This window comes from Corythoichthys intestinalis, chromosome 12 (genome assembly GCF_030265065.1).
Source record: "Corythoichthys intestinalis isolate RoL2023-P3 chromosome 12, ASM3026506v1, whole genome shotgun sequence".
NCBI lineage: Eukaryota > Metazoa > Chordata > Actinopteri > Syngnathiformes > Syngnathidae > Corythoichthys > Corythoichthys intestinalis.
In genome coordinates, this window is record NC_080406.1 from 47,490,904 (window position 1) to 47,514,934 (window position 24,031).

The following is a 24,031-nucleotide window of genomic DNA, read 5'->3' on the forward strand; positions in this document are numbered from 1 at the left end:
CTTAAGTTATCAAAATGGTGTGTTTTCATTCACGGGCCTGACCTGGGCGGGGTGCCAAAGTCGGCCATTTTTTCGCCAAAACACCAAATTCGGAAAATGACTGATAACTCCCTCATACAACGTTCAATCTATTTTAAATCTGGCATGTGTGTGAGGTATACCAGCCTGAGCAGGACTGGATTGAACATTTACCATTTGTGCCTGGCGCCTCCTAGTGGGAACAGGAAATGCCCTTTTTTACGGGACACACTCCTCCTCTAAAAGAAAAAATCAATCTACCTCAAACCTGCATAAGGGAAGCCTTAAGACCTGTCTTCAGCTGCCTGATGAAAAATATTGAAGTTTCGTTGAAGCGGAAGGGTCCAAACAGGAAAGTGAAAATGACTGTTAACAATTTTTCTCTCCAAAAACTTTGAACAGTCATAACTCGGCAGATATACAAGATATCTGCGCCAAACTTCCCGTGCTTGTTGAGAGTCATACCCTGAAGGGCCTTGTAGGGGTCATTTGCATCAACCCTACAGCGCCAACTAGTGGCGATAGAAAGTCACTCGTTTTTCCAAAACATGTCCAGTTCTTTTCAGGTTGGTCATTGTAGTTTCAAGACCTATTAAAATACTTATTTACGGCCAATGTCCACGTGTCTTTGTCTGTTGCCGTGACGACCCTTTGTTCGCCATTTAAAGGAAATCTTTTTTTTCAGAGACTCAGGCAGCTTATAGAGCCACAATATTTGGCACACTTGGTCGAATTGGCCCAGTTAGAAGATTAATTTTGGTTTTGAATAAGGGCTTGGCTGCACAGCTCAGTAGTGGCTCCTTTTTTGTAGTACTCTCTCCAATAGGAGTTTTTATCTCTTGGGTGTGGGAATGTAAATAGGCGATTTTCGAGCATGTTAGGTTCTAATGAGATGATTAGAGAGGAGGATCTGCCACCACCCTGACCTGCACACAGTCCGAGTTGCGTGACGTCCGAGTTGCGCTAGATTGCGAGGGCCCGTTCAGTCCTGCTTGCAGGCCTAGTTATTATTATTATTATTATTATTCTTTTTTCAGGGCAAATGAAAATGGCCAATTTGGAGGCCTGAACATGCACGAAAAGTCACCAAAATTTGCACATACGTGCGGCTTTGCGTAAATTTCGATAATCTTGTGTCGTTTTGAAAAAATGTCAAAAAATGGCTCAGTGGCGCCCCCTTGACCCTTAAAATTTTCAAAAAGGCCTCTCCTCTCAGGTTTTCAACGTAGAGCAATGAAATTTGGGGAGTAGATACCTTATGCCTAACTGTTCAAAAAAGCCTCTTGCACCCATATTCCAAATCCAACAGGAAATCGGATATTTTGGATCAAATGTGAAATTTTTATCGGTTCACAGTTGGAGTTTACATTTGGAGGCCTGAACATGCACGAAAACTCACCAAAATTTGCACATACATGCAACTTTGCGTAAATTTTGATAATCTACAAAAAAATTTAACAAAATGGCTCAGTGGCGCCCCCTTGAAATTTTCAAAAAGGCCTTTCCTATTTGGTTTTTTCAACGTAGAACGATGAAATTTGGCGAGTCGATACATTGTGCAAAACTGCTCCAAAAAGTCTCTTGCACCCATATTCCAAACCCAACAGGAAGCCGGAAATTTTGGATCAAATGTGAAATTTTATCGATTTACATTTGAGACCTTGTCGCTGAAGAAAATAGTTGGATCGTCTTCAAAATTGGTCAGACTATTCAGGAGACATATGAGATCTTAAGTTTTCAAAATGGTGAGTTTTCACTCAAGGGTCTGACCTGGGCGTGGTCCCAAAGTCGGCCATTTTTGGGCAAAATACCAAATTCAGAAAATGATTAAAAACTCCGTGATACAACGTTCAATCTTTTTCATTTCTAGCATGTATATGAGATATCCCAGCCTGAACACGACTGCATTGAAATATTACCCATTAGGCCTGGCGCCCCCTAGTGGGAACAGGAAATGGCCTTCTTTACGAGACAGGCTGCTCCTCCAAGGGAAAAAAATCTATTGACCTCAAACCTGTTTCAGGGGAGCCTCAAGACATGTGTTCAGGTCCCTGATGAAAAATATTGAGGTTTCGTTGAAGCGGAGAGGTCCAAACTGGAAGTGAAAATGACCGTCAACAATTTGTCTCGCCAAAAATTTTGAACAGTCATAACTCGGCAGATATGCAACATATCTGCGCCAAACTTTCCGTGTTTGTTGAGAGTCATACCCTGAAGGTTCTTGTAGGGGTCATTTGCATCAACTCTACAGTGCCAACTAGTGGCGACAGAAAGAAGTTTTAAAAAAGGCCTTTCCTATTGGGTTTTTTCAACATAGAGCAAGGAAATTTGGGGAGTAGATACCTTATGCAAAACTGCTCCAAAAAGTCTCTTGCACCCATATTCCAAATCCAACAGGAAATCGGGTATTTTGGATCGAATGTGAAATTTTCATGGGTTCACAGTAAGAGTTTACATTTGGAGGCTTGAATATGCATAAAAACTCACCAAAATTTGCACATACATGCGGCTTTGGATAACGTTCGATAATCTTGCAACGTTACGAAACAATTTAACAAAATGGCTCAGTGGCGCCCCCTTGAAATTTTCAAAAAGGCCTCTCCATTTAGGTTTTTCTAACATAGAGTGATGAAATTTGGAGAGTCAAAACTTTGTGCAAAACTGCTCCAAAAAGTCTCTTGCACACACATTCCAAATCCTACAGGAAATCGGGTATTTTGGATTGAATGTGAACTTTTTATCGATTTACAGTGTGCACATTTTACACCTTGGCACCTAGGGAATTAGTTTGATCATTCTCAAAATTGGTGAGACTGTTCATGAGGCATATGAAATCTTAAGTTATAAAAATGGTGTGTTTTCATTCACGGGCCTGACCTGGGCGGGGCGCCAAATTCTTCCATTTTTTCGCCAAAACACCGAATTCGGAAAATGACTGATAACTCCCTCATACAACGTTCAATCTATTTTAAATCTGGCATGTGTGTGAGGTATACCAGCCTGAGCAGGACTGGATTGAAAATTTACCATTTGTGCCTGGCGCCTCCTAGTGGGAACAGGAAATGCCCTTTTTTACGGGACACACTCCTCCTCTAAAGGGAAAAAATCAATCTACCTCAAACCTGTATAAGGGAAACCTTAAGACCTGTCTTCAGGTGCCTGATGAAAAATATTGAAGTTTCGTTGAAGCGGAGGGGTCCAAACAGGAAAGTGAAAATGACTGTCAACAATTTTTCTCTCCAAAAACTTTGAACAGTCATAACTCGGCAGATATACAAGATATCTGCGCCAAACTTCCCGTGCTTGTTGAGAGTCATACCCTGAAGGGCCTTGTAGGGGTCATTTGCATCAACCCTACAGCGCCAACTAGTGGCAATAGAAAGTCACTCGTTTTTCCAAAACATGTCCAGTTCTTTTCATGTTGGTCATTGTAGTTTCAAGACCTATTAAAATACTTTTTTACGGCCCATGTCCACGTGTCTCTGTCTGTTGCCGTGACGACCCTTTGTTCGCCATTTAAAGGAAATATTTTTTTTCAGAGACTCAGGGAGCTTATAGAGCCACAATAGTTGGCACACTTGGTCGAATTGGCCCAGTTAGAAGATTAATTTTGGTTTTGAATAAGGGCTTGGCTGCACAGCTCAGTAGTGGCTCCTTTTTTGTAGTACTCTCTCCAATAGGGGTTTTTATCTCTTGGGTGTGGGAATGTAAATAGGCGACTTTCGAGCATGTTAGGTTCTAATGAGATGATTAGAGAGGAGGATCTGCCACCACCCTGACCTGCACACAGTCCGAGTTGCGTGACGTCCGAGTTGCGCTAGATTGCGAGGGCCCGTTCAGTCCTGCTTGCAGGCCTAGTTATTATTATTATTAGGGCCCGAGCACTAAGCGTGCGAAGGCCCTATTGTTTTGCAAAGGATTATTTTATTTTTTTTTTTTTTTATTTTTCAGGGCAAATGAAAACGGCCAATTTGGAGGCCTGAACATGCACGAAAAGTCACCAAAATTTGCACATACGTCCGGAAAATTGTAAATTTCGATAATTTTGCAACGTTGCAAAAAAATATAACAAAATGGCTCAGTGGCGCCCCCTTGAAATTTTAAAATTGGCCTATAACATTAGGGTATGTCAGCGTAGAGCAATGAAATTTGGGGGGTCTATACCTTGTCCAAAACCGCTCCAAAAAAGCATTTACACGCATATTCCAAACCCAACAGGAAATCGGTTATTTTGGATCAAATATGAAATTTTTATCGATTCACAGGGTGCACATTTGAGACCTTTTCGCCGAGGGAGTTAGTTGGATCATCTTCAAAATTGGTGAGACTGTTCAGGAGACATATGAAATCTTAAGTTTTGAAAATGGTGCGTTTTCATTCACGGGTCTGACCTGGGCGTGGTGCCAAAGTCGACCATTTTTTCGGCAAAATGACAAATTCAGTAAATGACTAATAGTTCCTTGACACAACGTTCAATCTTTTTCATATTTGGCATGTATGTGTGGTATCCCACCCTTAACACGAGTGCATTGAAATATTACCCATTAGGTCTAGCGCCCCCTAGTGAGAACAGGAAATGCCTTTTTTTACGAGACAGGTTCCTCCTCCAAGGGAAAAAAATCTGTTGACCTCAAACCTGCATCAGGGGAGCCTTAAGACCTGTGTTCAGGTGCCTGATGAAAAATATTGAGGTTTCGTTGAGGCGGAGGGGTCCAAACAGGAAAGTGAAAATGAACGTCAACAATTTGTCACGCAAAAAACTTTGAACAGTCATAACTCGGCAGATATACAACATATCTGCGCCAAACTTCCCGTGTTTGTTGAGAGTCATACCCTGAAGGTTCTTGTAGGGGTCATTTGCATCAACTCTACAGTGCCAACTAGTGGCGACAGAAAGAAGTTTTAAAAAAGGCCTTTCCTATTGGGTTTTTTCAACATAGAGTGATGAAATTTGGGGAGTCGATACCTTGTGCAAAACTGCTCCAAAAAGTCTCTTGCACCCGTATTCCAAATCCAACAGGAAATCGGGTATTTTGGATCGAATGTGAAATTTTTATCGGTTCACAGTAGGAGTTTACATTTGGAGGCTTAAATATGCACAAAAACTCGTAAAAATTTGCACATACATGCGGCTTTGGATAACGTTCAATAATCTTGCAATGTTGCGAAAAAATGTAACCAAATGCCTCAGTGGCGCCCCCTTGAAATTTTCAAAAAGGCCTCTCCATTTAGGTTTTTTCAACGTAGACGTAGAGGGATGAAATTCGGAGAGTCGATACCTTGTACAAAACTGCTCCGAAAAGTCTCTTGCATGCGTATTCCAAACCCAACAGGAAATCGGGTATTTTGGATTGAATGTGAAATTTTTATCGATTTACAGTGTGCACATTTTACACCTTGGCACCTAGGGAATTAGTTTGATCATTCTCAAAATTGGCGAGACTGTTAATGAGGCATATGAAATCTTAAGTTATCAAAATGGTGTGTTTTCATTCACGGGCCTGACCTGGGCGGGGTGCCAAAGTCGGCCATTTTTTCGCCAAAACACCGAATTCGGAAAATGACTGATAACTCCCTCATACAACGTTCAATCTATTTTAAATCTGGCATGTGTGTGAGGTATACCAGCCTGAGCAGGACTGGATTGAAAATTTACCATTTGTGATTGGCGCCTCCTAGTGGGAACAGGAAATGCCCTTTTTTTTACGGGACACACTCCTCCTCTAAAGGGAAAAAATCAATCTACCTCAAAGCTGCATAAGGGAAGCCTTAAGACCTGTCTTCAGGTGCCTGATGAAAAATATTGAAGTTTCGTTGAAGCGGAGGGGTCCAAACAGGAAAGTGAAAATGACTGTCAACAATTTTTCTCTCCAAAAACTTTGAACAGTCATAACTCGGCAGATATACAACATATCTGCGCCAAACTTCCCGTGCTTGTTGAGAGTCATACCCTGAAGGGCCTTGTAGGGGTCATTTGCATCAACCCTACAGCGCCAACTAGTGGCAATAGAAAGTCACTCGTTTTTCCAATACATGTCCAGTTCTTTTCAGGTTGGTCATTGTAGTTTCAAGACCTATTAAAATACTTATTTACGGCCCATGTCCACGTGTCTCTGTCTGTTGCCGTGACGACCCTCTATTCGCCATTTAAAGGAAATACTTTTTTTCAGAGACTCAGGCAGCTTATAGAGCCACAATATTTGGCACACTTGGTCGAATTGGCCCAGTTAGAATATTAATTTTGGTTTTGAATAAGGGCTTGGCTGCACAGCTCAGTAGTACCTCCTTTTTTGTAGTACTCTCTCCAATAGTTTTTTTTTTTATCTGTTAGGTGTGTGAATGTAAAGAGGCGACTTTCGAGCTTGTTAGGTTCTAATGAGATGATTAGAGAGGAGGATCTGCCACCACCCTGACCTGCACACAGTCCGAGTTGCGTGACGTCCGAGTTGCGCTAGATTGCGAGGGCCCGTTCAGTCCTGCTTGCAGGCCTAGTTATTTTTTTTTTTTTTTATTTTATTTTTTTTTCAGGGCAAATGAAAACGGCCAATTTGGAGGCCTGAACATGCACGAAAAGTCACCAAAATTTGCACATACGTCCGGAAAATTGTAAATTTCGATAATTTTGCAACGTTGCAAAAAAATATAACAAAATGGCTCAGTGGCGCCCCCTTGAAATTTTAAAATTGGCCTATAACATTAGGGTCTGTCAGCGTAGAGCAATGAAATTTGGGGGGTCTATACCTTGTCCAAAACCGCTCCAAAAAAGCATTTACACGCATATTCCAAACCCAACAGGAAATCGGTTATTTTGGATCAAATATGAAATTTTTATCGATTTACAGGGTGCACATTTGAGACCTTTTCGCCGAGGGAGTTAGTTGGATCATCTTCAAAATTGGTGAGACTGTTCAGGAGACATATGAGATCTTAAGTTTCTAAAATGGTGTGTTTTCATTCACGGGTCTGACCTGGGCGTGGTGCCAAAGTCGGCCATTTTTTCGGCAAAACACCGAATTCAGTAAATGGCTAATAATTCCTTGACACAACTTTCAATCTTTTTCATATCTGCCATGTATATGCGGTATCCCACCCTTAACACGAGTGCATTGAAATATTACCCATTAGGTCTAGCGCCCCCTAGTGAGAACAGGAAATGCCTTTTTTTACGAGACAGGTTCCTCCTCCAAGGGAAAAAAATCTGTTGACCTCAAACCTGCATCAGGGGAGCCTTAAGACCTGTGTTCAGATGCCTGATGAAAAATATTGAGGTTTCGTTGAGGCGGAGGGGTCCAAACAGGAAAGTGAAAATGAACTTCAACAATTTGTCACGCAAAAAACTTTGAACAGTCATAACTCGGCAGATATACAACATATCTGCGCCAAACTTCCCGTGTTTGTTGAGAGTCATACCCTGAAGGTTCTTGTAGGGGTCATTTGCATCAACTCTACAGTGCCAACTAGTGGCAACAGAAAGAAGTTTTAAAAAAGGCCTTTCCTATTGGGTTTTTTCAACATAGAGCAAGGAAATTTGAGGAGTAGATACCTTATGCAAAACTGCTCCAAAAAGTCTCTTGCACCCATATTCCAAATCCAACAGGAAATCGGGTATTTTGGATCGAATGTGAAATTTTCATGGGTTCACAGTTGGAGTTTACATTTGGAGGCTTGAATATGCACAAAAACTCGTAAAAATTTGCACATACATGCGGCTTTAGATAACGTTCGATAATCTTGCAATGTTACGAAAAAATGTAGCAAAATGCCTCAGTGGCGCCCCCTTGAATTTTTCAAAAAGGCGTTTCCTATTAGGTTTTTTCAACAGAGAGTGATGAAATTTGGGGAGTCGATACCTTGTGCAAAACTGCTCCAAAAAGTCTCTTGCACCCGTATTCCAAATCCAACAGGAAATCGGGTATTTTGGATCGAATGTGAAATTTTTATCGGTTCACAGTAGGGGTTTACATTTGGAGGCTTGAACATGCACGAAAACTCACAAAAATTTGGACATACATGTGGCTTTGCATAACGTTCAATAATCTTGCAACGTTACGAAAACATGTAACAAAATGGCTCAGTGGCGCCCCCTTGAAATTTTCAAAAAGGCCTCTCCATTTAGGTTTTTTCAACGTAGAGGGATGAAATTCGGAGAGTCGATACCTTGTACAAAACTGCTCCAAAAAGTCTCTTGCATGCATATTCCAAACCCAACAGGAAATCGGGTATTTTGGATTGAATGTGAAATTTTTATCGATTTACAGTGTGCACATTTTACACCTTGGCACCTAGGGAATTAGTTTGATCATTCTCAAAATTGGCGAGACTGTTCATGAGGCATATGAAATCTTAAGTTATCAAAATGGTGTGTTTTCATTCACGGGCCTGACCTGGGCGGGGTGCCAAAGTCGGCCATTTTTTTGCCAAAACACCGAATTCGGAAAATGACTGATAACTCCCTCATACAACGTTCAATCTATTTTAAATCTGGCATGTGTGTGAGGTATACCAGCCTGAGCAGGACTGGATTGAAAATTTACCATTTGTGCTTGGCGCCTCCTAGTGGGAACAGGAAATGTCCTTTTTTTACGGGACACACTCCTCCTCTAAAGGGAAAAAATCAATCTACCTCAAAGCTGCATAAGGGAAGCCTTAAGACCTGTCTTCAGGTGCCTGATGAAAAATATTGAAGTTTCGTTGAAGCGGAGGGGTCCAAACAGGAAAGTGAAAATGACTGTCAACAATTTTTCTCTCCAAAAACTTTGAACAGTCATAACTCGGCAGATATACAACATATCTGCGCCAAACTTCCCGTGCTTGTTGAGAGTCATACCCTGAAGGGCCTTGTAGGGGTCATTTGCATCAAACCTACAGCGCCAACTAGTGGCAATAGAAAGTCACTCGTTTTTCCAATACATGTTCAGTTCTTTTCAGGTTGGTCATTGTAGTTTCAAGACCTATTAAAATACTTATTTACGGCCCATGTCCACGTGTCTCTGTCTGTTGCCGTGACGACCCTTTGTTCGCCATTTAAAGGAAATATTTTTTTTCAGAGACTCAGGCAGCTTATAGAGCCACAATATTTGGCACACTTGGTCGAATTGGCCCACTTAGAAGATTAGTTTTGGGTTTTGAATAAGGGCTTGGCTGCACAGCTCAGTAGTGGCTCCTTTTTTGTAGTACTCTCTCCAATAGGGGTTTTTATCTCTTGGGTGTGGGAATGTATATAGGCTACTTTCGAGCATCTTAGGTTCTAATGAGATGATTAGAGAGGAGGATCTGCCACCACCCTGACCTGCACACAGTCCGAGTTGCGTGACGTCCGAGTTGCGCTAGATTGCGAGGGCCCGTTCAGTCCTGCTTGCAGGCCTAGTTAGGGCCCGAGCACTAGGCGTGCGAAGGCCCTATTGTTTTGCAAAGGATTATTATTTTTTTTTTTTTTTTTTTTTTTTTTCAGGGCAAATGAAAACGGCCAATTTGGAGGCCTGAACATGCGCGAAAAGTCACCAAAATTTGCACATACGTGCGGAAAATTGTAAATTTCGATAATTTAACAACGTTGCAAAAAATTGTAACAAAATGGCTCAGTGGCGCCCCCTTGAAATTTTAAAATTGGCCTATAACATTAGGGTTTGTCAGCGTAGAGCAATAAAATTTGGGGAGTCTATACCTTGTCTAAAACCGCTTCAAAAAAGCATTGGCACCCATATTCCAAACCCAACAGGAAATCGGTTATTTTGGATCGAATATGAAATTTTTATCGATTTACAGGGTGCACATTTGAGACCTTTTCGCCGAGGGAGTTCGTTGGATCATCTTCAAAATTGGTGAGACTGTTCAGGAGACATATGAGATCTTAAGTTTCTAAAATGGTGTGTTTTCATTCACGGGTCTGACCTGGGCGTGGTGCCAAAGTTGGCCATTTTTTCGGCAAAACACCGAATTCAGTAAATGGCTAATAATTCCTTGACACAACTTTCAATCTTTTTCATATCTGCCATGTATATGCGGTATCCCAGCCTGAACACGACTGCATTGAAATATTACCCATTAGGCCTAGCGCCCCCTAGTGAGAACAGGAAATGCCTTTTTTTACGAGACAGGTTCCTCCTCCAAGGGAAAAAAATCTGTTGACCTCAAACCTGCATCAGGGGAGTCTTAAGACCTGTGTTCAGGTGCCTGATGAAAAATATTGAGGTTTCGTTGAAGCGGAGGGGTCCAAACATGAAAGTGAAAATGATCGTCAACAATTTGTCTCGCAAAATACTTTGAACAGTCATAACTCAGCAGATATACAACATATCTGCGCCAAACTTCCCATGCTTGTTGAGAGTCATACCCTGAAGGGTCCTGTAGGGGTCATTTTTATCAACTCTACAGTGCCAACTAGTGGCGACAGAAAGGAGTTTTAAAAAAGGCCTTCCCTATTGGGTTTTTTCAACGTAGAGCAATGAAATTTGGGGAGTAGATACCTTATGCCTAACTGCTCAAAAAAGCCTCTTGCACCCATATTCCAAATCCAACAGAAAATCGGGTATTTTGGATCGAATGTGAAATTTCTGTCCATTTCTAGTACAGTTTACATTTGGAGGCCTGGACATGCACAAAAACTCACCAAATTTTGCACATACATGCGGCTTTGTGTGGATTTCGATAATCTTGCAACGTTACAAAAAAATGTAACAAAATGACTCAGTGGCGCCCCCTTGAATTTTTCAAAAAGGCGTTTCCTATTAGGTTTTTTTAACGTAGAGCAATGAAATTTGGGGAGTCGATACCTTGTGCAAAACTGCTCCAAAAAGTCTCTTGCACCCATATTCCAAACCCAACAGGAAATCGGGTATTTTGGATCGAATGTGAAATTTTTATCAATTAACAGGGTGCACATTTGAGACCTTGTCACAGAGGGAATCAGTTGGATCATCTTCAAAATTGGTTAGACAATTCAGGAGACATATGAAATCTAAACCTTTCAAAATGGTGCGTTTTCATTCATGGGTCTGACCTGGGCGTGGTGCCAAAGTCGGCCATTTTTTCGGCAAAATGACAAATTCAGTAAAGGACTAATAGCTCCTTGAAACAACGTTCAATCTTTTTCATATCTGGCATGTATATGCGGCATCCCACCCTTAACACGAGTGCATTGAAATATTACTCATTAGGCCTAGCGCCCCCTAGTGGGAACAGGAAATGACTTTTTTACGAAACAGGCTCCTCCTCCAAGGGAAAAAAATCTATTCACCTCAAACCTGCATCAGGGGAGCCTTAAGACATGTGTTCAGGTGCCTGATGAAAAATACTGAGGTTTGGTTGAAGCAGAAGGGTCCAACAGGAGAAGTAAAAATGACTGAAGCCATTTCGTCTCACCACAAGTTTTGAACAGTCATAACTTCTACAACATATCTGCGCCAAACATATCGTGCTTGTTGAGTCATAGTCTGAAGGGTCCTGTAGGGGTCATTTGCATCAACCCTACAGCGCCAACTAGTGGCAATAGAAAGTCACTCATTTCTTGAAATATATGTCCAGTTCTTTTCAGGTTGGTCATTGTAGTTTCAAGACCTTTTAAAATTCTTATTTTACGGCCCATGTCCACATGTCTCTGTCTGTTGCTGTGATGACCCTTTACTCGCTCCTTTTTTGTAGTCCTCTGTCCAATAGGGGTTTTTATCTCTTAGGTGTGTGAATGTAAAGAGGCAACTTTCGCGCATGTTAGGTTCTAATGAGATGATTAGAGAGGACGATCTGCCACCACCCTGACCTGCACACAGTCCGAGTTGCATGACGTCCGAGTTGCGCTAGATTGCGAGGGCCCGTTCAGTCCTGCTTGCAGGCCTAGTTAGGGCCCGAGCACTCTCAGCGTGCGAGGCCCTATTGTTCTTCGAAGGATTATTATTATTATTTTTTCATGGCAAATGAAAATGGCCAATTTGAAGGCCTGAACATGCTCAAAAACTCACCAAAATTTGCACATACATCCGGCTTCGCGAAAATTTCGAAAATTTGGCAACGTTTACAAAAAAAATAAAAAAATGGCTCAGTGGCGCCCCCTTGCAATTTTCAAAATGCCCTTTGCTTTGATGTATTTCAACGTAGGGCGATGAAATTTGGGGAGTGGATACGTTGTCCAGAACCGCTTCAAAAAGTCTAAAGCACCCATATTCCAAACCCAACAGGAAATGGGATATTCTGGATTGAATGTTGAAAAACATAGCATTTTGGGCGAAAACCAGCATGCACGTTTCAGACCGTTGCGCCGAGCCAGTACGTTGGATCTTCCTCAAAATTGGTGTAAGTGTTCATGAGACATATGAGATACTAAGTTGTGAAAATGGTGAGTTTTCGTCCACGGGCCTGACCTGGGCGGGGTACCAAAGTCGGGTGTTTTTTTGGCAACGCGCCAATTTCAGTAAATGATTAATAACTTCCTGATACAAGGTCCAATCTTTTTCATATTTGGCATGCATGTAAGGTGTCTTAACCTGAACACGACTGCATTGAAATATTTTCCATTAGGCCTGGCGCCCCCTTGTGGGAAGAGGAAACACCCTTTTTTACTAAAAAGGCTCCTCCTCCTGGTGAAAAATATCAATTGATCTCAAACCTGCATCAGGGGAGCCTTAAGACATGTCTTTAGGTATCTGATGAAAAATATTGAGTTTTCGTTGATGTTGCAGTATCCAAACAGGAAAGTGAAAAGACCCTCGGCATTTTCTCTCAAAATGGCAAATTTCAAGGTCTGAACATGCTCGAAAACTCACCAAAATGTGCACATACATGTGGCTTCATGTAGATTTCATGAATTTAGCAACATTGCCAAAAGATGTAATAAAATGGCTCAGTGGCGCCCCCTTCAATTTTTAAAAAAGGCCTGTCCTATTAGCTTTTTTCGACGTAGAGTGATGAAATTTGGGGAGTGGATACGTTGTGCAAAACTGCTCCAAAAAGTCTCTTGCACCCATATTCCAAACCCAACAGGAAATCGGGTATTATGGATTGAATCTTGCATTTTTGTCAAAAACCTACATGCACGTTTGAGACCATTACGCCGAAGCAGTAAGTTGAATGCTTCTCAAAATTGGTCAGACATCCCAAAAACATGCATGGTAGGCTGATTGAGCACTCTAAATTGTCCGTAGGTATGAGTGTGCGCGTGAATGGTTGTATGTCTCCTTGTGCCCTGCAATTGGCTGGCAACCAGTTCAGGGTGTCCCCTGCCTACTGCCCTGAGTTAGCTGGGATAGGCTCCAGCACCTCCGCGACCCTCGTGAGGAAAAGCGGCATGGAAAATGAATGAATGAATGAATGTTCATGACACATATGAGATGTTAGGTTATCAAAATGGTGACATTTCATTCACGGCCCTTTCCTGGGCAGGGGAGCAAATGTGTCTTATTTTTGACAATACAATTCAGTAAAAGACTACTGTATTTTTCCGACTATAAGTCGTGTTTTTTTTTCTTCATATTTTGGTTTGGGGTGCGACTTATACTCAGCAGTGACTTATGTGTGAAATTATTAACACATTATGATAACATTTCCCATGTTATTTAGGTGTTTTGGACTAATGGTTTTGTAAACTTGTTAGCATGCTATAGTTATCTGAATAACTCTTAATAGCTATGGCCATTTTCATTTGCCATGAAAAAATAATAATAACGAGTGCGCTCCCAGTTGGGCGTGAAAGCGCCACAAACTAAATGCATCCATTTCAATATAAAAAAGTCAATTATACAATTGAACATACATTGCCAAAGGCAGAACGCGAACGTGGCCATAGCTATTAACAGTTATTCAGATTACTATAGCATGCTAACAGGTTTACAAAACCATTAGGCCTGGTGCCCCCTGGTGAGTGAAATTATTAACACATTATGATATAATTTCCCGTGTTATTTTGGTGTTTTGGACTGATGGTTTTGTAAACTTGTTAGCATGCTATAGTTATCTGAATAACTGTTAATAGCTATGGCCACGTTCGCGTTCTGCCTTTGGCAATGTATGTTCAATTGTATAATTGACTTTTTTATATTGAAATGGATGCATTTAGTTTGTGGCGCTTTCACGCCCACCTGGGAGCGCACTCGCACTTGTTTACGTGAATAAGCGCTCGCACACCAGAAGAAGACAGACAGCCACGTAGCTCTGAGTGAGTGAGTGAGTGAGTGAGTGAGTGAGTGAGTGAGTGAGTGAGTGAGTGAGTGAGTGAGTGAGTGAGTGAGTGAGTGAGAGTGAGTGAGTGGACTAGTTAGCGAGAGAGAAAGACGGCTGCGAACCTACGTTCATTGTTTATGCCTTTAAAATATCTCTACAGAGGCAACGCCTGCGTGTATCATCTTTTCTGTTGTTGTGTGTTTTCCACCCGCGAGCGGACACTTACAGCCAGTTGTGTGGTTGTTTGAATGGTGTGCTAATGCTAGCGAACGCATGCTAATCTGTTACATTATTGCTGTAATAGTACGTAATTATCATTTATTTACGGTGATGTGAACCTGTTTGCTATCGAGGACCAAATTGATTCAACAAATTATGCGGACATCCAGAATTGTCTTTTTGGAGTTCGCTGTCTATAGCCAGGACTGAGCGGTAGCGTCCTGGTGAGGACAGTATATTCGCATTTCGTTGTTTATGCACTGTACACTGTACATTTATTCAGCATGTTGTTCTCTATTGTATCTTTATATTAAATTGCCTTTCAAGATGACATATCTGTTCTACGTGTTGGATTTTATCAAGTAAATTTCACCCACAAATGCGACTTATACTCGGGTAAGACTTTTGTTTCCTTAAAGCAGAGGGGTCCAATAGGAAAGTCATAATGACCGTGTTCAGGTGCCTAATAAACAATTTTGTTTTGTTAAAGCAGAGGGGTCCGATAAGAAAGTCATCATGACCGTCGCCATTTTCTCTCCCCACTAATTCTGAACATTCAGACATGCAATATATCTGCCTGGATATCTGTCTGTTGTCGACTGCCACCGCCCCGACCTGCCTGCCCTCCGACTTTGTTTGACGTCCGAGTTGCGCCATACGCGAGGGCCCGTCAGTCCTGCTTGCAGGGCTAGTTATTATTATTCTTTCTTCATGGCAAATGAAAATGGCCAATTTGGAGGCCTGAACATGCACGAAAAGTCACCAAAATTTGCACATACGTGCAGATTCGCGTAAAATTTGATAATCTTGCGTCGTTTTGAAAAAATTTTTAAAAATGGCTCAGTGGCGCCCCCTTGACCCTTAAAATTTTCAAAAAGGCCTCTCCTCTCAGGTTTTCAACGTAGAGCGATGAAATTTGGGGAGTAGATACCTTATGCCTAACTGTTCAAAAAAGCCTCTTGCACCCATATTCCAAATCCGACAGGAAATCGGATATTTTGGATCAAATGTGAAATTTTTTCGGTTCACAGTTGGAGTTTACGTTTGGAGGCCTGAACATGCACGAAAACTCACCAAAATTTGCACATACATGCAACTTTGCGTAAATTTTGATAATCTACAAAAAATTTTAACAAAATCGCTCAGTGGCGCCCCCTTGAAATTTTCAAAAAGGCCTTTCCTATTAGGTTTTTTCAACGTAGAATGATGAAATTTGGTGAGTCGATACATTGCGTAAAACTGCTCCAAAAAGTCTCTTGCACCTATATTCCAAATCCAACAGGAAGTCGGAAATTTTGGATCAAATGCGAAATTTTATCGATTTACATTTGAGACCTTGTCGCTGAAGAAAATAGTTGGATCGTCTTCAAAATTGGTCAGACTATACAGGAGACATATGAGATCTTAAGTTTTCAAAATGGTGAGTTTTCATCCAAGGGTCTGGCCTGGGCGTAGTCCCAAAGTTGGCCATTTTTGGGCAAAACACCAAATTCAGAAAATGATTAAAAACTCCGTGATACAACGTTCAATCTTTTTCATTTCTAGCAAGTATATGAGATATCCCAGCCTGAACACGACTGCATTTAAATTTTACCCATTAGGCTTAGCGCCCCCTAGTGGGAACAGGAAATGGCCTTCTTTACGAGACAGGCTCCTCCTCCAAGGGAAAAAAATCTATTGACCTCAAACCTGTTTCAGGGGAGCCTCAAGACATGTGTTCAGGTGCCTAATGAAAAATATTGAGGTTTTGTAGAAGCGGAGAGGTACAAACTGGAAGTGAAAATGACCGTCAACAATTTGTCTCGCCAAAAACTTTGAACAGTCATAACTCGGCAGATATACAACATATCTGCGCCAAACTTCCCGTGTTTGTTGAGAGTCATACCCTGAAGGTTCGTGTAGGGGTCATTTGCATCAACTCTACAGTGCCAACTAGTGGTGACAGAAAGAAGTTTTAAAAAAGGCCTTTCCTATTGGGTTTTTCCAACATAGAGTGAGGAAATTTGGGGAGTTGATACCTTGTGCAAAACTGCTCCAAAAAGTCTCTTGCACCCATTTTCCAAATCCAACAGGAAATCGGGTATTTTGGATCAAATGTGAAATTTTTATCGGTTAACAGTAGGAGTTTACATTTGGAGGCTTGAACATGCACGAAAACTCACAAAAATTTCGACATACATGCGGCTTTGCATAACGTTCAATAATCTTGCAACGTTACGAAAAAATGTAACAAAATGGCTCAGTGGCGCCCCCTTGAAATTTTCAAAAAGGCCTCTCCATTTAGGTTTTTTCAACGTAGATGGATGAAATTCGGAGAGTCAATACCTTGTACAAAACTGCTCCAAAAAGTCTCTTGCATGCGTATTCCAAACCCAACAGGAAATCGGGTATTTTGGATTGAATGTGAATTTTTTATCGATTTACAGTGTGCACATTTTACACCTTGGCACCTAGGGAATTAGTTTGATCATTCTCAAAATTGGCGAGACTGTTCATGAGGCATATGAAATCTTAAGTTATCAAAATGGTGTGTTTTCATTCACGGGCCTGACCTGGGCGGGGTGCCAAAGTCGGCCATTTTTTCGCCAAAACACCGAATTCGGAAAATGACTGATAACTCCCTCATACAACGTTCAATCTATTTTAAATCTGCCATGTGTGTGAGGTATACCAGCCTGAGCACGACTGGATTGAAAATTTACCATTTGTGCCTGGCGCCTCCTAGTGGGAACAGGAAATGCCCTTTTTTACGGTGACACACTCCTCCTCCAAGGGAAAAAATTAATCGACCTCAAACCTGCATAAGGGAAGCCTTAAGACCTGTCTTCAGGTGCCTGATGAAAAATATTGAAGTTTCGTTGAAGCGGAGGGGTCCAAACAGGAAAGTGAAAATGACTGTCAATAATTTTTCTCTCCAAAAATTTTGAACAGTCATAACTCGGCAGATATACAACATATCTGCGGCAAACTTCCCGTGCTTGTTGAGAGTCATACCCTGAAGGGCCTTGTAGGGGTCATTTGCATCAAACCTACAGCGCCAACTAGTGGCAATAGAAAGTCACTCGTTTTTCCAATACATGTTCAGTTCTTTTCAGGTTGGTCATTGTAGTTTCAAGACCTATTAAAATACTTATTTACGGCCCATGTCCACGTGTCTCTGTCTGTTGCCGTGACGACCCTTTGTTCGCCATTTAAAGGAAATATTTTTTTTCAGAGACTCAGGCAGCTTATAGAGCCACAGTATTTGGCACACTTGGTCGAATTGGCCGAGTTAGAAGATTAATTTTGGGTTTTGAATAAGGGCTTGGCTGCACAGCTCAGTAGTGGCTCCTTTTTTGTAGTACTCTCTCCAATAGGGGTTTTTATCTCTTGGGTGTGGGAATGTAAATAGGCGACTTTCGAGCATGTTAGGTTCTAATGAGATAATTAAAGAGGAGGATCTGCCACCAGCCTGACCCGCACACAGTCCGAGTTGCGTGACGTCCGAGTTGCGCTAGATTGCGAGGGCCCGTTTAGTCCTGCTTGCAGGCCTAGTTTTGTAATTGTTGTCTACGAATGTTCCTGAGGTGGTTGTGTGTGAATATCCATTGTTTTGCATGTTAGATACTGCACCTCCATGCTAAATTTTGTCAACGCCATCTTTGTGTATTATTAATTTGATCAAGTAAAAATGTCATTGCTGATATCCACCTCAAACTTTGCTGGCTCTACCATCTCAATGTTAAACTTGCCTAGGCCGACACTTGGATGATGTACATTAAGTCTTCAATTTGTAAACTTTCATCACAACTGCAGGACATAAAGAGCTTTATCGAGTATCTGTGGTTGCTATCCGCGAGTACTGAAATGTAACCGTATTCCCTCTGAGAATAGTCATAAACAGTAAGTGTATCCATTGAGAGAGAGAGGGGAAAAACTGTTCATGTATCACAGCCACTTTTATTAAATACCTTATCTACACCGGCACTGAGAATGGAGTTCCCCTTCTTGTTCCACTTGAGTGCAAATATTGGCCCCTTGTGCTGTCCCAAGGTGCTCGCCAGATTTCCTAATGGATCAGGGCAATTGCGTGAGATTTCATTCCCAATGACAACACCATTAAATTAACTCCTTGGCTTCCATTGACAGCAATAAGACGTCTAATCCATTTTTGCTGTTCAGATGGATTAAATGTATGATGCCTTCAATGGCAGAACATACCGTCCTTTGTCCATATTCTGGCGAAGCCGTCGTATGAGCCCGTCGCCAGGAGCGTCCCATCACTCTGTCAGGTTTTAGAAAGATGCAGTGGTTAATACAAATGTCTGTTTCGAAAGAAGAGGGGGAGTAGTGTGTGCTGGAACCTACATTCCAGTCTAGTGACGTGACATCTTTGTTGCTGGGGACGTCCTGCCCACCTTCTCGGATACAGTGGCGCAGCACCAGCTGGGTGGAGTTTGAGTTATTGTTCTCGTTGAGGTTCCAGATTCTGGCTGTGGAGTCCCCCGAACTGAACAAAATACCAAGGCCAAGTTAGTGGTTTGAGAAAAATAGCTCAAAGACTAAGTTCCACACCATTAGTGTAAACAGTGTTAAGAAATGGGGCCAAGGAACTGTTTACTCATCCATTTTTTTTCCTATTCAGGTCATCTTGGTCACACAAACACTTTGACACGCTGCGTTTGCTTTGCAGCTTACCCTGAGGCCAGCAGATCACTGACAGGGTTCCAGGCACAGATGAAGACTTCTGACTCGTGACCTCGCAGCACTGTGGCTTTGCTGGCGGGGATCTCCACGTCCACATCCATGTCCATCGACTCACAATGGTTATCTAAGAGTGCGAGTGTGCATAGACACATGGAATAAGTAAAAAATAGGGTGTTTTCACAGCGACTGGGCATACGATCTTTTTTAGTTGTATATTAACACCAAATTTTCATATAATGATGTCAATATAAGGGATTTAGCCTTAAAACAAGGTGAGCTTTACAGTCAAGCTTCACTCCCCTCTCAACTTCCTCTTGCTGACACCTTGAAATGAAACCCCCACAAGTGCATGTTGACACAAACATCCTCTCTCTACCTCACAATCCACCTGATCCACAGCCTCAGGTTTCACAAACACATCAAGCTGCGAAAAGCCAACTATAGCACATTCTGCAAGGATCGTATTATTCGCTGCTCTAGTTCATTTGAACCGGTAAGGCGGCAGATAACACCGCATCTAGGGCTGATCGATTTTAGAAAAAAAAACTAATGTTGATTTTTTTTTTTTTTAGGGAGGGTGATACTACGATTTGATTCACGATTTGATTCAAATCAAGCTTCAGTGCAAAATTACTGAAGTCATATTTACAACATTCTATGGAATGACATCATACAATCAAAACATAAGCTATAACAGTGTTTAGATAGTACTATTGACGCAGGAGGGCCGCGTCTCGCGTCAAATAATAAACTCTGCCGTTCTTTTCTCGTGCATCGCGTTGAGCCGCTTTGGGACGCGTCTTACACGCGGCCGCACTGCGACCGGTGTACATTGGCTGATTGACTTCAACTCCCGCGTTTCATTGCGTTCTCGCGGGGGCCACGTTGTCGCGCCGTTGACGTTTCTGGGTTATACTGTCCTACCGTGTTGGTCCTCATTATAGTAAAGAAGATGGAGTAGATATAATCTACACAAAGAAACTGTAACCCGATCGACTCACAGCCTCGAAAAGTAAGGGTTATGTTACGTCAGAAACTCGTTCGGTATGCCTCCGTTCTGAACCGAGCACCCCGAGCCGAAACGGTTCAATACAAATACATGTACCGTTACACCCTTAGTAGCAGCCCTGCGCACGGCCAGTGTGACATGTTTGAACGCTGACGTCATCGGCGCGAGAGCTTTTCATTGAGCGTTCCATCCCGCAACCGAATCCTTCCACTTTGGAGCCCGAATTCAAAGTTTTGCATCTTCGCCTTCCGTTTTCGCCGACACCATATAAAGACGAGGCCATTCCGCAATATAATCATTGCGTCTTGGTGTCGCAGAGTCACCATGTACACTGCCCCTAAAATAGTGGAGACGTCTGGCGATATGTTTGGAAGCACACAAACCTGTTCCAGCTCTGCTATTGCAGTCATTTGCATTGTATTTTTGTTTGTTAATACAGTATGTATTTCAAGACTGCCTTTTTGTAAGACGCTTGTTCAAGTATTGTTCATAAATGGCTGATAAAAACACAGAGGAGTCGTATTTAAAAAATTCAAGTGAACTTTTTTTCTAAAAAATTTTCTTAAAAAAAACAAAACAAAACAAAAACATGGTGGGCCACCAGTGCCAACCACCAATCTTTGCAAGTTTCCTGTGGGAAACCCACCTTATCTGAATATGCTAAAGTGGAAGTTCAGAATTTATGATGTTCGGCTTAATCTTTGAGTAAGTGGGGTTTTAATTAGTCAGTGGAGTTGGTTTCAACAAATTTCGTGCAGTTTGTTTGTTATCTGTTAGTTACGGGGCTCCGGAGTGGCTAAGCTAGCGGGAGAGTGGTTTACTAGCATGCCAATAAAAAACATTTGCACAAATGAGAATCACCAATGACCCATGCAATCAATAATCACCCTGACTCGCTATACTCTTTACACTTTGACCACTTTGATCTGTTAATATTGTTTTTTATTGGCATGCTAGCAAACCTCATTGACTCGCGCTAGCTTAGCCACTCTGGAGCCCTGAAACTAAGAAATAACTAACAAACTGCACGAAACTTGTTGAAATCAACTCCACCGACTAATTAAACACCCTCTAACATGAAGATTCAGCCTTATGTAAAAAATCCTTAACTTCTCCCTTAAGTTACACTGTATGTAAAAAAAGGCCATTGGTTGTACATTATATATATATATATACACACACACACACACACACACATATGTAGTTTTATCTATTTATAATTTACTGTATTCTTTAAAGGCACTACTCCAACTGCATCAAATGGAGACATATGTTTTATCTATTATGATATATTAAATCAAGTATTTTTCCTGAATTTGTTCTGAAAATCTGAACTGTAAACATTTCCTGTTAACTCATTCACTGCTATTGACGTCAACTGACATCCAATTCATTTTCAAAAAATGGATTGGACGTCTATCGCCGCCACTGACAGCTAATTAGTTACTTTATGAAATAACATCAAAGTTGTTAGAACAGTGGCAAGGTTGCCGATTTGTTTCCTGCATTTCACTGTTGTAAGTAGTCCATTTATCCAAAAAACACGAATCCCAAATTTTCCAGTCTTCCACTTACTCATATTGTGGGTGCCGTTCTCCTCCCCATTGACAGTGGCGTCCCCGTTCTTTGGCGCGTTGGATTGGTTGCCGGAGGTGGAGGCCGCCATGGTGCAGGCGGCCTGCTGCTGAGCCAGTTTGTCACGGAAGGCCTGCTGCCGCGTCTGCACCACGTCGGGCATCACGGCGTCGATGAGCGAAAGCGACTCGATCGGCCGCCCGTCGAACACCGTTCCGTCCTGTGGGCGAGACTCATTTTGTAAATATCTCGTAAAAATACAGGCGGAAGCTAGTCGCTACGGCAAATCTCATCTCACCTCATTGATGCTTATCTCTGCCTCTACATATTGGAGCCCTTTCTGCAGGATGGAAATGAGGGCTGCAGGGGGCACTAGTGTTCCATTGATGTTAGACTGGCTAATGTGGCTTTCAATGCCAAAGGTGAACGCTGAGTGGGAGAAACCTGAAAACAAAACCATATATTCATCATCTACATTCCTTCCTGAGACCAAATTACATAAGTATGACATATGAGTCATTGATGCTGTGCATTGTCTATGGCCATATTCGGAGTATCTAATAGGTTCTTTTAGGCTAGGTTATTAAGGCGCAAGGGGTCCCCCCCCCCCCCGCATTTATGTTTGGCTACACCAAAGCTGACAAGGATTTGTGTTGTGTGTAATAAAAGTTTTAAAAGGCACCTCCCACGTGAGATGAACCTTAATTGGAGAGGTGCCAAAGTGCACTGCAGTGAAGTCCTGCTGAGAGTCTTCTCACTTAATCTCAGTGATAACAGGTTCACTTCCTCAATGATTGTACAGTTGCTCATTTCAGGTTTTAAGCTTTTATCGTAAAAGCGTTTATATAACAGTCTGAGTGGAGAATTTTATTCCCAAATGTATTGGAAATGACATTTATTGCAGTGGTTAAACCACTCCCCTGACTGTGACAGCTGTGTATCATCAGCTCAATGGGCACTCTACACAAGCTAGTCGACACTTTCGAAGAGTAGATGCACCTTTGCATCTAACGTCAGCCACAACGAAATGATGTGCCAAACTAAACTAATCTAAGGCGCAGATTCTATGCAGGACCGAAACGTATGCTGACATTTCAAAGCAACCATTTCATAATAGGACTATTTTCTATGAAGCATTGAAGCGTTTACTGACATTCAAATTGTAAATAAAACCTACTCCAAAGTCGTTATATGAGCCAACATGCATAAAGTCGCATCAAGCTATACAGTGCTCAAGATTGACTTTTACAGGTTAGTGACCTGAGAATGACTGTTTGTAAAGATGACTGCCTGTTGTGCATGAACGGTGGGAATGTATGAAACAGCTTTACTACGTTTGTGGAATAAAGTGAGGATTATTATTACGGTCTCAAAATCAAATGAAGTGCATGAAGCATCATTCCAGGATTCAGTCATGTGACTTGATGGCATCCAACAAGGTTTTGACATGAAGTCAGGGCCCCAGCCTGCCACTTTTTAGACAGTGCAAGTACACTTTTTTAATCTACTAGGCTGTGTCCGTAAAAATGGTTGCTGGAATTATCAAGATAAAAGTTATATATTTATCCATACTGTACATGAAAGCAAATTGAATAAAACCAAATACACTGGTTATGGTGCGTATAACAGTCTGAAGTTGATTGAAATTTTTTAAAAAAATTAAACCACAGTATTTAACTAATTGCCTGCTATTTGTAACGATAGACGTCCATCTAATTTACAACTGGATGACTGCAGTGAATTCTCGTCTTTCAATGCTATTGACGGCACGAGACGTCCAATCCATTTTGAGTGTAAAGGGTTCATTCATCTTTTCAGCTCAAACCATACCTGTATCATTGTATGTGTTTAAGTATCAATTCCAGCTTTAAAGGACCAACCTGATTCTTGGAGGTATCTGTAGACCAAGAAGTTCACCTCGTCACTGGTAATACTCATTTTAGCCCAGAGAAACAGCGGAGGTCTGTTGGAAGGCTCGGCTCACTCCTGGAGAGACGTATACAAAAATAGAAACAGGCGTATTACTACATCTCAGTACTCGAATCATTGCAACAAAGCATCTCTTTATCTTTTCCACTCATAGCAAGATTGTCAACTGTCTTCCAGATAACCGTACGCAAACATTTTTTACACTTTCTTACCAAGGCTGATATAAACTTTAGTTTCCTGCACGTAACTTGGCAACAGAACTTGTGACCAACCAAACCACAAAGCGACATACAGGGTTACCCCCAGTGCTTTATAAACCTGGAGGGCTACCAGGCTTCTCTTGCCTCCCTCGACAGGTTAAAACAGTGCTACAAAAGAACGTATTAAAGGGAACCACGGACAGAATGAATTGTTAGCATGGGCTATCAAAATTTGATTTTCAAACCC

The 24,031-nt window shown here is 41.7% G+C and overlaps 1 protein-coding gene across 2 annotated transcripts in view; it reads right to left on the reverse strand.

Moving 5' to 3' along the window:
• The window catches only part of LOC130926786 (F-box-like/WD repeat-containing protein TBL1X), a 92,852-nt gene that overhangs the window by 23,265 nt on the left and 45,556 nt on the right, over positions 1 to 24,031 (reverse strand). For both annotated transcript variants that reach the window (XM_057852015.1, XM_057852016.1), the window contains 7 exons: positions 23,536 to 23,641; positions 21,954 to 22,099; positions 21,656 to 21,875; positions 19,063 to 19,195; positions 18,733 to 18,874; positions 18,586 to 18,649; positions 18,336 to 18,433 (listed from right to left, as the gene is read on the reverse strand). In XM_057852015.1, the coding sequence (XP_057707998.1) occupies positions 18,336 to 18,433; positions 18,586 to 18,649; positions 18,733 to 18,874; positions 19,063 to 19,195; positions 21,656 to 21,875; positions 21,954 to 22,099; positions 23,536 to 23,593 (861 nt within the window). In that variant the 5' untranslated portion in view covers positions 23,594 to 23,641. The remainder of the gene's footprint in view (positions 1 to 18,335; positions 18,434 to 18,585; positions 18,650 to 18,732; positions 18,875 to 19,062; positions 19,196 to 21,655; positions 21,876 to 21,953; positions 22,100 to 23,535; positions 23,642 to 24,031) is intronic.